Consider the following 16,238-nt stretch of genomic DNA (forward strand, 5'->3'; position numbering starts at 1 on the left):
TTGTGTGTGTGACTGCTCAGAGAAACAGATTGCCCAGAGAGGTTGTGGAGTCTCCCTCAGTGGAGATATTCAAGAGCCATCTGGATGCAATTCTATGCCATGTGCTCTAGGATGACCCTGCTTGAGACGGGAGGTTGGACCAGATGACCCACCGTGGTCCCTTCCAATCTTATCCACTCTATGATTCTGTGATTTGCTTCATCTATCCTCCTTAATCCTATAGGGCACCAATTTACCTTTGAGATTTCTACTAGAACAAGAGTATTGTCACCTTTTCTTTGCTGAATACAGCCATGGAGAGCCTGAAAGATTTATGTATTTATTAATTGCAAAAACAACACCCTGTTTTTAACCAGGTCCCAAGCTGCCAAGTTAGGAGTGTCAGTGAGTGAGAAGGAAAATGAAACATCAGCAGGAGAGCCTCCTAGTTTGAGGGTTGAGTTGGGAGAGGGGCTGTGGAGCAGAGCAGAGGCAGGTGGCAGGGATGCCAGAGGGAGACCTGGGGAAGGACCACAATGTGGATGAGTGTGAGGACCAACTGAGAGGCACATTTATAGCACTCAGAAGTGTGGTGAAGAAAGAGCAGGTGTGAGGAGATGCAGAGCCTCAGGCAAAAGGAGAAAAGTGGAGCATGGTGCTATGGGGAGATGGGGCGTGGAGAGGCTCTGGCATACAATGTAAGCAGACAGTCGTATGAAACTGGGTGCATGGTGAAGACCCCTGTCATAAGGCAAGGGAAAAAAATTCACAGGGGTGTTTTTAATAAAACTCACAGTAAAAAAAATTTTAAAAATTAAGGAAGAGATTGACAACAGAAGCAGAAAGAAACAGCATAGGGACTATGTGTAAATAGAACACCCAGAAGAAACTTTAGACGAGGAATACTTCATTTAATAATTAAATCTGCATTGTAGGCCTGTACTGACAAAGAGCAAATGGTGTCCTTGAAAGACACCTTCTCAAATTATGTGTCTTCATTGTCAGTAAGGAATAGGGCTAGGTCTGCTAATCCCCTACACTATCTCTAAAATTTTTGTGTTTAAAAAAATATTTTTTTCCAGAAGAACAAAACGTCAGCTCAAAGAGACTGAGAGGACTTTTTCTTTTAATCTTTTTGTTTCCTTAAGGAGCTGAAAAATCAGTCTGAAGCTTAGCCAGAGCAGGTACAGGTACTTCGCAAGCTGCAAAAGTTCCTCCTTCTTCAGGGCAGACTAAAACAAGACAGAATAGGAGCACACGCAGAGTTACTGACCAGCACTGCACCTTAACTCGCTGACATGACTTGGAAATGTGCCTTATTTCTATTGCTTGGCTAAGGATTCTTCAGCACATCCTGAAGAGCATGACAAAGTGCCTTCATACACATGAGCTGCTGTCAGCCTGATCCTGAGGACTACATTGAATTTTGCTACTTATGGCAACAACAGGCATATTTCAGCACTGCTGAATTTCAGCCATACATTGTCTCACACCAGTGAAATCCTCAGCTGACCCATGATCAATGCAAAGGAAGATGGATCCATCCCTAATGCTGTAAACTCAGAACTCCTCAGTCTAGTTTTTACGATATTAAAATCTTACCCATTAGTGATACACTGCAGGATGGGTCTATATAGCTAAAATCAAACAGCAGAAAAAAACTTCTCTAAGTTTTCAAACAGAAAGCAAAATGAGCATCTAAATGTAATGGGAACAAAAAAAGATTAGAATTAACAATACATCAAATCAACCATTTCAGTATATTATCTGTTGGTTGGCTAGGACTTTTTATGGTATTGCTGCTCACACTGAAAATGCAAATGTTAGCTGGATGTGAGCATGCAGGCAGTTAATGGAAAGAATGGGCAGATTCTTCATGTTCTTTCTCTTGATTCAAGATACCAAACTACTGCACATGCATGTGAAGAAATACACTTGAGTTCTGCTTTCCACTAACACAGATACTAACTCACCATTTCCATTCCAAATGTTAATTTATTTTGTTTATCTTTTCCCATCTTTTTCCCAGGACACATGGTTGTCCTCAGAACAAATTCTCCCCCTTAAAGCTTTGCAATGTGTTAGAACTCATTTCTCCAGCCAAAAGGACAATCTGTGTAATAATTTATGTGTTATGAAAACATGCCAACTACTAAAAGTTGGTAAAAATCAAAGTACTCATTTGTTATTTGCTCTGTAGTCTGCTGGGAAAACTAGAATGAAATCAATGCCTCAGGAGGATAATGAGAACTTCTATTACTCAGGAAAGAAAAGTTTGCACTGAAACTTAGTGGATACCAACCCTGTGCATGTGATTTGGCATCCTGTTTTAAAACAAGACAAAATTTTTTTTTTGATGGTAGGGACTTTTCCTGGGACACAGGAATGAGGTGCACCAGGAGAGCAATCAAACAACACTATGTCTTACCGTTTGTGATCTGGTTTTCTGTCCTCTCGTTGCTTACCTAATTTAGTTCAACTACAAGTATCTTGATTACACGTGACAAGCTTTGTGATGCCCTAGTAAGATTGCAGTTGAGCCCTCCACTGCCCCAAATTTCAGACAGGGACTGCTGTTGCAGTTAGTAGATGCAACACATTCATGAGTAGTGCAGCACCTGAGGCAGTTTCCCCAAAGTAGATTCTCTCTCTGCTTGAGAGCTGGGAGAAGTCTGATGGCTTCAAGAAACATTTCTGAACTGCAAAAGTGGCTTTGAATAAAACAGACACATACAGCCATTTATTTATTTATGTTTAGACCACTGACATTTATTTAACATTTGTGAATGAAATCAGCGTTACATTTATATATGTGTATTTTACATATTCATGTAAACTTAGCTTTATATTTTAGGGACAAAGGGAGTAAAGGTAGGCAGGCACAATGCTTTGGCCTCCTGTACTGACAGCGCTAAACTTAGTCAGATGCAGGTTTAATCACTGCCGTGGTTGGGACTGGTGTGACTTGGACCCAGTGCTCTTCTACGCCTAAACTGCTTTGGGAGTAAATCCTGGCTCTGTAGCTCACCTTACAGAGTCTTGTCTGAAAGTGACAGATGAGCACCAGTTCACCTCCTTCGTGTTTTTGTCTTGCTGGGGACACTGTTTATAACAAGCAAGGACTCGGACTTGCCAGACCTACATCACCAGGATGCTGCTCTGCGGTATCTAACAGCAGGATCAGCTCAGCTGTCTCTGAACCAAGCACCTCCCTGCTCCTATAATGACAACAAAACTGCAGGGAGTATGCAGGGAGTCACCTCCAGGGATTTTTCAGGTGTTTGTTTTTTATTGGTAAGTATTATTCTGCTGGCAAGTCTGGATGAGAGAAATTTGGTGCAGGATTACAGAGGCATGATACAGCCTAGTGACACCAAATGCCTCTTGAGAGGTATCATGTTGCAAGTGTGAACTGGTTGGTACAAGTCATGTCTTGGGAAGAGCCAGAAGTGTCCGAAGGAAAAATCCACCCATCTGGAATCACTTGTATGAGAGCCTGTGATTTCTAAATCCCTAAGCACCAGATCCCACAGTCTGCACACACCCAAAAGTACGATTAACATTGGCTGCATGAAATCTTGAAATGAGAACTTACTTGTGTTAAATACAGATTAAATTCCAGGCTTAAAGCAGCAATCAAGTGTTTTAATTGCTCCTTTCAGCTGTGGTTTTGTAAGAAGTAGAAAATAACTGCACAAGCATTAATTAATTTAGAAAAGTCTACTCTGAAAGGAGATTTTGCAAAATGTTTAGAATAATAAAACAGAGCCCGTTTTGCATTGTATCAGGAAAAAATCGAAGTTAACAAAAAAAAGTCTGGTTCCAAGCTGGACAACAAAGTAGAAACTAAAGATAGAGCTACAAATAGAGTTCCAGAAATTGGTTCATATCAATTTGGTTATCCTCTAAGTAAGAAAAAAACCAGACAAATTCTTTAAAAATGAAATTTTAAAAACATTTTTTAAAAAATGTTTTGAAACATCCCACTTGTGATGCAGGCCATCTTCATTAATGTAAAAGCCAAGACTCATTTGTTAGCACACACACCTTTATGCAGCAACAAGTTGCATGACAAGACAATTCTAATGACCTTCCGGGGCTTGGCAGTAGTGAGAGAAATTTCTGTGCAAATTCCTAGATTAATCAATTTTCCTTTCATGGAGTAAAAAGGAGCAAAACATCTTAGAGTAATTGAGATGGCTTTTCAGGACCTTTTGTGTTTTATAGAAATTGCTGTTTACTGGAAGAAACAACTTTTCTGATGGTGAAAGTTCTTAAAATAACATCTTCAACAATAAAAACACTTAATTGGAAATACTTTTATAAATAAATGTACAAGGTGTGACGTTGAATGTAAGAGACACATCTGTTGAGAACAATTGGAATAATTTTTATATAGTTGGCATAGGAGCAGCTTCACTTTGAACAAAATGGATTGAGAGATTTTTTTGGGCATAATGCTGCATCCAAGGTCAGGTGACTAAGCTTTGTTTTAGAAACATGAGACATAGAAGCTTGAACTGTAAAGAACAGCACAGTGTCTCAGAGGATAAGAGGCATGACAGAGGAAAAATAAACATGAGGACACAGAAGTTAAGCTTCTCTTACTCACTACCTAGCAGAGGTATTTAGAGATGTTGAAAGCACCTCCACTCAGAAGAAATTAAAAGGAATACTGTGATGTTTGGAAATTATGCAGACTGAATAGTCATCTTTAAGGAAACGCTGAGAAATCGCCAAGGGCCCTGGCAAACCATTGAATTACACAGAACAGGAGGTAAAATCCAGCATACATGAAAGCAAAGGAGCACACATGGAAGATAAACCATGAGTGTATCTTGGAGAGCTCTAAACAATTTCTACTCAGGGCATTGCCACTGACTGCCCCTGGGAACTCCTAGTCAAAAAAAAAAAAAGAAACAAACAAAAGAGTTATTCCAGGACAAAGACTGGAGTAGAAACTGCAATAAGAAATAACACAAGGAAGAAATAATCATATGCCACACTCAACAATTTGAGCTGTACAATGCATCTCAATAATTTCTGATGTATCTCTCTGTATTGACTGTCCTTTACTCAAAAAAGCATGACAAACAACAGTCTGACAGATTTTGCTATTTCCTTATTGCTTGAAAAAGGCTTCCAAGTAAAGAGTATTTCCCATAGTTTACTGTTGACTATGTTTTCTCCAGCCTCCTGTAGCTCTGTAGTTACAATTTCCAATGCTTACAAATTTGAAAAACTCAGCTTTTGTAGACACCAACTAAATTCCTGCTTCTACCATCAGCTCCTGGAGCAAGATGAGCTCAGGCAATTGTGGTGCAGCCTTGGTACAGCACAACTTAATTTTCACTATTGTTCCCACCAGCCCTCAGCTGCAGTTCACCCCACCTCTCTCCGAGCAGCACCAACTGTTCCAGAACCACTTTGAACTCCACAGCCCAGGTGTGACGGGGAACAGGGGTGATGAATTGACTCTTTCCTCTGGCCAAAGCCTCCACAGCAGGCATGGCAGAGAGGCAAGGAGGGAAAGAGGGAATCAAAGCTAGCCCCAGACTTCACCCTTTTTCTGGAGGCCCTGTGTAATTACTAGTGTGTGGGGTGGGTGTGTTTCCTACTTCCCCCAAATACTTAAAATGGACATCATAGCTGGAAGTCATTAAATATTGACAACTCTCCCATCCTTAGCTATCTCAGAGGGTTCACTCCACTGACCCACCCAGGTACTGCTGATTCTTTGACTCTGGGCCTGCCTGTTTTCAAGGTGTGCAGCAACAGAGAGGAGAAGATCAGGTAAAAGGCCCTCTGAAGCTTCCTAAGGAACTCCAGCCTTCACCACGATGCCTGAAATTGCTCTCCTTTTCACAGTGGCATTTCTCCCACAGATGGGGAAGGGGGGGAGGAGATGACAAATCAGAAGAATAGGTCCTTTGATTGTTGGGCATGAGGTAATTAATCAGTAATGCCACTGTAAACCTGCGGTGCAACTTCACAGGCATTAAAACAGGAATACAGCAGTTAATTTAATTGCCAGTAGTTTTGAGCAGAACAAACTCACAGGTGAAGCTATCTAGAACTAATACTTCAAAGCTTTCAGGTTCTTGCTTGACCAGGCCTGTCATTTGCATCACTATTTTTAATCACTCTACATCAAACAGGCACACATGCTCAAGGCAACACCCCCATCTCAAGAAAGTCAATTCTGCATTTTGAAAGAGAATTAAGACATGTTTTACTTCACTGTGGCTTGCCAGGTTAAACCACAGTGTCAGCCATCTTACCAGGACATGTCTGTCAAGTAATTTTCACCTCCTACCACAACTAAATCTTCCCATGCCCATGCCATTCAATACACAGAACATGCTGTAATACACTGCTAGGCAACATAAGCTATAGCAACAAGCAAGTTTACCTTTTTGGTCCTCTACCACTGTGAGCTATGAACTAGGCTATAACAAACATTTCCCAGACTTAGGAAAGCTGAGTAGCATTCATTGCACTTTTCTTACACCTGTGAGGAAACACCTCAGCCAGCCCTCCTCACTTGTTTCTCAGCTTGAGCGATTCTCTCTTGCAGCAGCTTCCTGGAACAAGGCCTCAAGACTGAAGCTGCAGGAACACCAGAAAAAACAGACAAACAAACAAACAACACAGAAAAAGAAGAGTTTCTTTGTTTCCATGCTCTGCAGGAACTGCTCATTCAGCAACTGTGGGCTGGAGAGATCAAGTGAAGCAAAAAGGTACTGCCTATGTCCAAGCCCAGCAGTTCAGATGTTGTGAACCAGTGGGGAACCAGGTCCCAAGGTCTAGTTCTCAGCTTGTCCACTTGGGGAAGCACTCCAAATTAATAGCTTCCTCATAAAAGAGGCATGTAAAGGATGCACTTATCCATTCCTCTCCCATCTGATGGGCAACAACTGCGATTACTTACACATTTGTGAAACACAGGGCCATGAACAACTTGTGCTGCTCTCAACATTGCAACAACATTGTAACACACTAAAGGTTTGTTTTCAATGCTCTGAGTACTGACAAAAAAGTCCCAAATAAACCATGTTTATTAAAACGTGTTTTTAAATGCTTACTAACAGAACTACAAAACATTTTAATTTGTCCTAACACACTGGTAAATTGTATTATTCTCCATCTTATTTGTACTGAAAGATTCAATTTTACTCCATTTCATTTGCATGCAATCATAATATTCAAAATAGAAAATGCATGGTGTAGGCAATGGTGCATAATAGATATCACCTCCTCTCCTCTCAGAAAGCATTTGCAACTATATCTTTTGTGTTATTATTTGTTGCACGTTCCAGTTATACAATGAAAGTACTTTTTGAGTTTTGTTTTTGGTATGTTGGTTTTTTTTTTAAAAGCTTCCTAAGGCACAAGAAGAGTGCTCTCTTAAGTTTCCTCCTTGGGCTGCATAATTCTGTAACCAGTTCTATGAAACACCCTCACTTAGTGGGTCAACATCACAGGCAGCCTGGCCAACTTCACCTGCTGGCCAGGGCTCCTTTTTCTGCTCATATATCGGCCTACAGAGCACCTGCAGCAGTAACAGTGCACACATAATTTCTTTTCTGGTACCAAATCTTACTGAGATACTCTGCCCAAAGCTTTTCCACTGGTCAATATCACATTAAGCCAAATAGCTAAATCTTCTCTTCCTCAATGGGAAAGCAAAAAACAGACTGGGTACCCTCAAAGTCACTCTTTTTCCTTTCTTTTTGCCTTCAATACCACCAAATTTATTGTGCTGCTTCTGGAAAACCCCCACGATCTTACAGGTATAAACTCACTAGTTTCTTCCAGCAACCCAATGTAACGGCAGTGAGATTTCCCCTGTTGTCCAGTGCTTGACAACAAAGTCGCATATCTCGCTTGGAAGACTGCTGGTGAGGGAGAAAGGACAAGGAAAATGATAGAGAACAGGAAAATTAAATGCTTCTCCCAATCCCACAGCACTTCAAGAAGCCTACTGCTTCAAGTACATTACTCCCAGGTACACCAAGTGCAGCAAGATACACGCCTGCATGCTCTGAGCAAGGACACTCTCAGAAATTTCCCCACCTCCAACCTATCTTATTTTATTCCCCAGAATCCAGTTGCTAACATTTGGAATCCCAGCACCTCTGTTAAGTACTTGTATAACTGTCATTCTCCAGCTAAAAACTGGAGAAAAAAAAATCTTTTCCCTTAGCACTGCATAGATCATCCACAGGAAACACATAGACAGTAGGGAACCATCTGCATGTCCCAGGGGTATTTCTTCATTCCAAACACTCACATGAATGACATTTCACTGCTATAAAGTAAAAAAACCCAAGAGCAGAAACAAGGGAGGTATGGTGGAAGATACATGCCAGAACACCCAAGTGGAGGGTGGGAAGTTTAGGCAGAGGAGGTATGAAAACGAGCTCTTGGCCCATGTTACACCTTTCAAGGGCATGTCTTGCCTCTGTTTATGTCAGGTACATCTACAGGGAACACACAGCCCACGTCCTCTGCCACCATGTTGTCTTGCAGCTTATCAACAAAGCAGCCCCAACCCACACCAGCATACTTTACTGCCTTCATGTAACGCTTTAACTGCCTCCTGTCTTCATGTAGACTCATATTGGAGGGTAATATTTATGGACACTTTGAACATCAGCAATGCCAACAGTGCTTGTAACATGTGAAGCCAGTGTAAGCAATGTAGCTGTTTTTAAACAACCACTCGACTTCTGATCATTAGAACTGCCATTAGAAGCGGCACCTTCCACACCTGCTGATGTAGGTTCAGATACAACGCTCCTATTACATGGTTCAGAAAATAAACAAATCTGAAAACTGTGATCCAAGTTTAACTTTGCGCAGAATAAAAAAAAAAAAGTTTTATGGAAAGGATTTTATAGACACAAATATTTGCAATAAAAAAAATAAAAGAAAACAGATTTTGTTTGGATGTAAACGTTCCCCTGCTGCCTTGGAAATATTGACACAGCAACACTACACTGAGACATTATGAAAAAGAAAGTATTCTTTACAGTAAAGAAAGAGCAACAACCACCAAAAAAGGTAAAAGTACTTACTGAATTACTTCACATTTACAAAAATGTAAAATACCATAAACATGTTCCTGCTTTTTAAATCTTCACTGCTGTTTAGCTGATTGCCCAGTAAACTGCTAAACTGCAAAGATGCCAACTGGTTTTGATGAGAGTTCCCAGGGGAAGAAAAAAAGTGCTGGACCCTGAAGATTTTATGGATAAAAATGTGTGTCCTTTATTGGACTGGGCTGATGCATGTTGAACTTCATGAAAAGGGAAAAAGACAAACCTGAGTGCCAAACCAAGATGGGAAAAGTAACATCTAGCTTTGTGATTTCTCCAGCTGAGTTTTCTTTGCAGAAAGAACTACCAAAAGTATTCCATAGACATTATCAGTTGTTGTAGCATATGTTAAGGATATAACCTAAATAGAAGTTTGATCACTAAGGCAACATTTCCACCAACATCTAGGCTGTTAGAACTGAGTCACATCCCTCCCCTCAATGGTTGCAACAGCTTCTGGGGCTTTTGGTTTTACCAGAGGAGTGGACAGAAAAACCTGTTGCCAATGCTACTGGCTTCTCAAAAACACACAAGCCTTGCAGGTAGCTGGGGAGTCTCCTGTGTGCACTCCATCCAGCCTGACTTCCTTAATGCGAGACCACCACCGACACAGAGCTACCTATACGGGGGTGAAAGGCTCTCTACATGCAGACAGGCTGGTCAGATGCTGCCTGATCCCATAGTTGGCCCTCAGAACATGTTTGCTGTGCTCACTAGATTCTTATAAAGAAGATTACCAAGTTGGCAAGATGATAGGAGACAGCAGAAGATGGGAAAGCAATGTTTTAAGCTTAAATTGGAAGTCACACTGAATAACTGTCAGGATCTTCTGAGATCAGAACTAATGATTTTGCTCAACTGCAGATGCGACAGGCTACCCCACATGCAAAATATTCTGCTGTCATCTTACCTTTAAAGACACATCATTATGACCAAAAGTAGTAACAGCATTGAGTTTTCAAGATACTTCAAGTATCTCAAACTGAACAGCCGCACACAGGTGGAAGTTAGAAACTTGAGTCTACTTCTGAGTAGAAATTTAGAAATTTGAGAAATTTAGAAATTTGAGTCCACTTTTGCTGAAGCTCAACTCTTTTTAAAAATTTGATAAAGACTTAGGTATTTAAGTCTCAATTCTACATTGCAACACATTTTGCGCTGTCAGTCACATTGCACTGGTTTTAATTTGTTCTTTGCAACAATGTGTATCAATCCAGCACACGAAAAAGAACATCAGTGAAAAAGAATCCTATCCTGATAGAAATCCCTAAAAATAAACTTGTCTGAAATTACTCCCCAAAAGTATATGCTTCTTAATTCTAGTCAACTGAGAGAAAACTATTTTTCCATAGGATGTGGGTTGTCCTCCCAATCAAATCAATTCCCATGCATTTTACAAGTACTCCCTACTGGAAATTTCATGTCTTGGTGAAAAGCTTTGCAGCAGCTTTGTAAAAATCTTCAAATTCTTCATGCTGCCTGCCATATCATGTAAATGACAGGAAGTTTAGCTTCCCATCACTAAAAAATCTACTCAAAAATCAGAAGTGAACAGAAGATTTGGCACCACCCTTTCATAAGCCATCATGCTGACTCAACAAGGATGGGATATCAGGAGCTGTAAAGATAAGATTCACTCGGTGTCAAGGACATAGGCAAACCCGTGCAGTAACTAACTGTTAAAATTTGAACAAACCTATTTAAGTCCAACACTTTTAACGAGAAACTAGTGTACAAGGAAGTTTCATTCAGAAGCTTACAGCACACCAATAAGGGGGAAAGCACATGTGCAACAATAAACCCCAAAGCAAGGATATGCAAGTACCACAGTGAAATTTACTGTGTGGCTCAAAGAGAGTGATGAAGAAGGAGAAAAACAAGGGGAGAAGGGGGAGGTCCCACATGTTGTAAAAAAAGCACTGCCAATAATGTGAAATTCAAGTTTCTTTATGAAATCAGGCAGCAAGTTTAAAGGAGCCACTGACACTGGAGAGCAAGACAAAGCTCTGGCAATTGTCTAGAGCAGACAGCAGACAGGGTGGTCCAACCCAGCACCAGCAGCAACCAGGAAACTGGGAGGTGACAGAGTGCCAGGAAGAGCACCAGACTGTATGAAGGCTGGATAGAGTAACAAAAAACCCAAAAAATTCTTGGCAGAAGGACTCATTAAAGAACATTAGGAAGTGTTTCAGACTCCAGCTGTGTATGCTGCTCCCAAATAGGACACAAAAACCAAAACTGTTGCTACTTTGCTGCTCTGAGTCAGTAGGTTAAGACCCATACTTGAACAATTCATGAGGGAGACGGAAGAGACCAGTATTTGCTCATCCTTCCTCATTCCCTCCCTCTCCCACATCTCTCCCCAAATCCTGCCACTGTAACAGCACTTCCTCAGGAGGAGATACCTGCAGTGATGGAGCAGGCATGTAGTTCATGTAGCAATGATGGTAACAAACACAGCATAGACTAGTGAGTAACCAAGTTCTGATTTCTTAAGACAACAGGACAAAGGAAAAATTACATGAATGATCTGATGATTGAGCTTAAGCCTCTTCTCAAAAATGAAAAGGAATTTTGAAACTTGTAATTCCATCTGTAAAAGTGCTCTATATTCTACCGTATTGAATGCAGGAATCTCAGCATTCACTTGATCATTTTGAGTTCGGGGGCCATTAAATACTGGTATTTTAGCACAGCAGTTATTTCATTTTTAGACAGATCAAGGCCTGATACCTATCACTGTCTAAACAAGTGGCAGATGAATAAGCTACAACAACTACAGTTACATTATGAATTCTTTATGCAAAATATTGGAAGCAAATTTCAAAGGCTGTTTTCTCTTCATAGTTAAAATTTGATTGTGCTTTACTAACTGAAAACCAAAAATTTTGTAAAAAGGTCGGGTGATAGAAAAAAGTGATTACAAAAGGGAAGTGGCAATATAAGAACAAAGGAAGAAAAACCACTAAGATTAAGAACAGCATTTGAATATAAAAATTTATTTAGGTGAAGTCACAAACAGTTTGATATCAATTTACAAACACTCCATGTTACGCATATTATTGGAACTATCGAGAAACGTAAAGGAGAGGAGATAATGGCAACTTTTTCCTGAAACAACTAAAGGCAAACCCTTACCATCATGTGTGTTACTGGATCATAGTATTACCTTGATCATAACCCCTAGTATGCAAGGAAAAAGGAAAAGAAAACAAAACACTGAGATGCAGAACGATTAAACCATGAACCAGCGAACATAATTTTCATGAACACCAGGCTACAAAAGTGTAGTCTGATGCTCAGGATCTTAAGTATTCTAACAAGAATAAAAACAAAATTATAATTTAGGTCAATTACTATAGTTGAAGAATTTTGTAATGCACAGTTGGGCTATCTGGCAATGACAGCAATGGTTAACGCATTTTTTAAAGAACAATGGAGAGGTGATACTGAGCCTCACAGAATAATTCTGTTGACAACCTGAGTTATTATAGCAAGTGTATGATACTGTTTTGAGTCAAATACACATTTATGTTGCAAATATTCTCAATGAAATGGCAAAAGTAACAGCTGTAACAAGACAAGTTATGATTTATTTTTTTTTAAACAAATATAATACATAAGGTTTTGAAGTGTCCGGTTGTGATCTGCAAAGATCCAGGATTGCACACAGTTTGGTCAAATGAGAAGGTTTAATCTGCACATTAAATTGGCTTTTACTTTCAAAGTAGTATTTTAGAGCAGGGTTCTCCTCCGGGAGACTGTTCCTGACCTCATTCAACCAATGTTCAATTTATTCACCTTCCTGAATCTTTGCCCTCTTTGGATAGTCTGTGACAAGTGCTGCGCTGCAGGAATTCCTGTTTTCCAGCAAACTGGCTTGCTCTGCAGGTTTGTAGTCCATTGTTACAATTGCTGATTGGGTAAAATGAATTTCCTACGTCTTCTCTAGCACAGCTTGCAACGCAACAGAAGCAGAGGTAAAAGAATGCACTAGAATACCAGAGCTCCACTTAAACACCAACGGAGTCAGGCTGTTGGCACCAATAAAAAATTCTGTATTTAACAAATCTGCAAATATTTAAGATCCAAAGTTAGTCAGTTTTATAAATAAACTCACCCAATTAGTCTGACTGCCATCCCAACTGGCCTTCTGTTTTCATGGAGTCTGGGGAAAAAAAGAGAATTGTCTGAAGTTATATATACAAATTTGCAGGAATGAATATCAGCTATCCTACATACATGCCAATTACCACATTCAAACTAAAACTAGGGTTTCTCACTTTGTTCTTTCCACGTAAAGCAAAGACACAGCTCTTCACCAGTGCCTTAGAAAGGACAGATAGCTTCAGAAGACAGACACTTTGTTTACATTGACTTTTACTGTTTAACCATCTGTGGAAATGCAAAACCAGAGATACAGTCACTAAACTAAATGACACTGAAATTCCAGCCTTTGACTTAAGAGGGGAAATGAAATTCAGTCATGCTGCCTAATGCTATCTGTTGAAATTACAGAACCAAAATCAGTTCAAACCAACAATCTGGAAAAGGTTTTTGTAGAACACCTCCTCTTCCTCTTGACAGCATGAATGTGGAAAAGCTTAGGTTTTGCCCAAAGTTGTAAGCCCATAAAAGGCTATTCTCTCCTATTTTAATTCTCCAATTCTTTTGCCCAAGTGTGATGTCACATCTTACTTTACTGAAGTAGTTTTACACAACACAGTTAGAGCTTGCAAGGCACTGGGGAGGTGTGGGGGAAACATGGAAGTCACCTCCAAGAAAACATTTCCTTGCTGCTGCCTTGCCAATGATAAACTCATGCTTTATCCTAGGCCTCATTTACATTTAACAGCTGCTCAAACCCTTAGTTCAGTTAAGGACATTTTTAAGCAGTTATAAGACACTGTGTGCTACCAATTAAAAACTGCTCTAATAATAGAAAAGTGGTTGTAACCACACTGAACAACTGCAAAACTTTTACTTTCTTATTGTGCTGCTAAAGCACTACTCTTTCTACAAAGATTAAACTTCCAGTATTTTGTAAGTTAGTTAAACATTTTTCCTTTACACGCTTTCTGGGGGGAAAAGAAATACGTATCAATGCCACTGCTAATAATCAGCTGGGAAGTTTCCATGAAATCAAAAGGGATTGAGACCTCTGGTGCCTCAACAGATCAAAGGTCTGCACTGACAGACCAGCTGCTGCAGAAGAAGTTACAAGAGCGGGTAACATGACAAGCTGAAGGTCCAGTCTCAGATGAGATGAAAGTTATAAGCCATTGCCCATCTGGTGCTCAACTGAGATCTGTAGGAGAACAAGAACTGAGCTGTTGTTCTTGAGAATGGAGAAATATAAACAAGATATCAGAAAAAGTTGCAGGAACATAGAGCATCAACCACAGAAGGCCCAAGGCCAACAGGCCTGGGTTTATCTATATTACTGTGTGGTGTTTACTCCCTTTCTTTGTCAGCAGTTGGCCTAGTGAAGTCACTTTTAATAGGTATTAAAGTCAGGACTTGGTGTGACACACCAAACACATCCAGATGCCTTGAAAAAGGATCCTCCCTTCCCAGATCAGGCTAACAGAGTCAAACAACTTAGCCACTCTGTGCTGGCAATCCCCAGGAAGCAGAGCATCTGATAAACTAGCAAAAAGTCTACAGGAATGCAAAGGTTCTTCCTACAGACCTAAAAAATCTGATTAGAAATAAATATAGCCAGTATCACAGAATCTCTACACCACCATTCAGCTAGCATGAAACTAAATGTTCAGCATTCAGCATTTTCTGTGCTGGGAATTTGGCAGACTACAGCCACCAGAGTAAGAGAAGCAGCACAACCCCTAATATAGGCAGGAAGCTCTTTGTAGCTGTGGAGCTCAGCGTCATGCCTGAGGCGGCAGAAGACCTGCCTGTGTGCACCAGGGGTTAGAGCAACTCAGTGACGCCTCTGTTGAAAGCAAAAAAAAGTACATAAAATCCTCCCTTACTTTCCCTAATCACACTCAACATCTTTTCCCACAAAACAGGTGATATAACTTGTATATTAAATCTCCTGAGTCCCAAACTAGGCTTGATCTTCAAATTACAGTGCATTTGCAAGCTGTGGTCATTCATACTGAATTTTATCTTTATTCACATCAATTTTGGTGCCCTCCCACACAGCCTGCAACTACCCACATGCTCCCATAGTAACAGGAGAGTCTGTACACTTTGTCTTACATACAAATAACTGTATCGATGAGAAAGTTATTTTTTTAAAGACAACTCAGAGGAAAAAAATAAAACCACATCTTTTTTCTAATGTCTTCAGGAAGATGAAGTTATGTATCGGGGGAGGGAACTAGCATAGTTCCTGTTTTCTGGTGGCCAGGGCAATAAAGGCTACAGTTATTTACTCAGCGTCCATCAACGACCACATCTCTAACGGTGGCCAGCCGGGCACCCGTGATACCACGTCCCTATGGTCAGCACGAGCAAAGGGTCAGCGCCGTGAGACTGGAGCCGCCGACCAATGTATGGGCACCCCAACTGCTCCTTCCTCCTCTTCCCCTCCGACAGGGCACCATACCCAGCCAGCGGAGCGGGAAAACACGCGGCCATCGGCTCATCACACCTGGCTTTTCTCCTCCTGCTTGGGGCTCTGCGCTGGCGGGGCCGGCGGCGCCGGCGAGGGCTGCGTCTCGACCTCAGCCCGCGAGTGCCTGGGGACAAGCGACTTGAGCGGCGCCATCCACTTCATCCACAGGTCCAGGTCGACGTCACCCCAGGGCAGAGAGGGGTTCTTCGCCGCCCGCCGCCTAAAGTCCTCGTCGTAGTTCATCCAGGAGGTGCCCCCGTAGGTGGCGTGCAGCTTGCGGATGGTGTCCAGGTACTTGAACATGGCTCCGCAGCGCGCCGGGTGCTTCTCGCACAGCACGCTGGCGTACACCAGGAAGGCTGAGACCCACTGGTCCAGCGTGTCCCCCGGGCGCGGGCCGTGCTCGGGGGCCAGCTCTGTGTGGAGCAAGGAAAAGAGGTCAATGAACTCCCCCCGCCAGATCCGCTCCTTGGTGGCCTTGGCCAGCTTGTAGCCCAGCGGCCGCCGCAGCCCCACGTAGGGGGTGGCCGGCGCCTCCGCCGCCGCCGCCGCCTCGCCCTGCCCCGCCGCCGCCT

General features: G+C 41.5%; 1 protein-coding gene across 1 annotated transcript in view; it reads right to left on the bottom strand.

Moving 5' to 3' along the window:
- Positions 1–12,051: 12,051 nt before the first annotated feature.
- The window catches only part of LOC113947489, a 6,519-nt gene continuing 2,332 nt past the window's right edge, over positions 12,052–16,238 (bottom strand). Inside the window, exons 3-5 of the mRNA XM_027644080.1 lie at positions 15,700–16,236; positions 13,201–13,248; positions 12,052–13,114 (exon numbers count right to left, since the gene is read on the bottom strand). Coding sequence (XP_027499881.1) covers positions 13,240–13,248; positions 15,700–16,236 — 546 coding nt within the window. The 3' untranslated portion in view covers positions 12,052–13,114; positions 13,201–13,239. The remainder of the gene's footprint in view (positions 13,115–13,200; positions 13,249–15,699; positions 16,237–16,238) is intronic.

Source organism: Corapipo altera, unplaced genomic scaffold, assembly GCF_003945725.1.
Source record: "Corapipo altera isolate COAL_440 unplaced genomic scaffold, ASM394572v1 0, whole genome shotgun sequence".
Taxonomy (NCBI): domain Eukaryota; kingdom Metazoa; phylum Chordata; class Aves; order Passeriformes; family Pipridae; genus Corapipo; species Corapipo altera.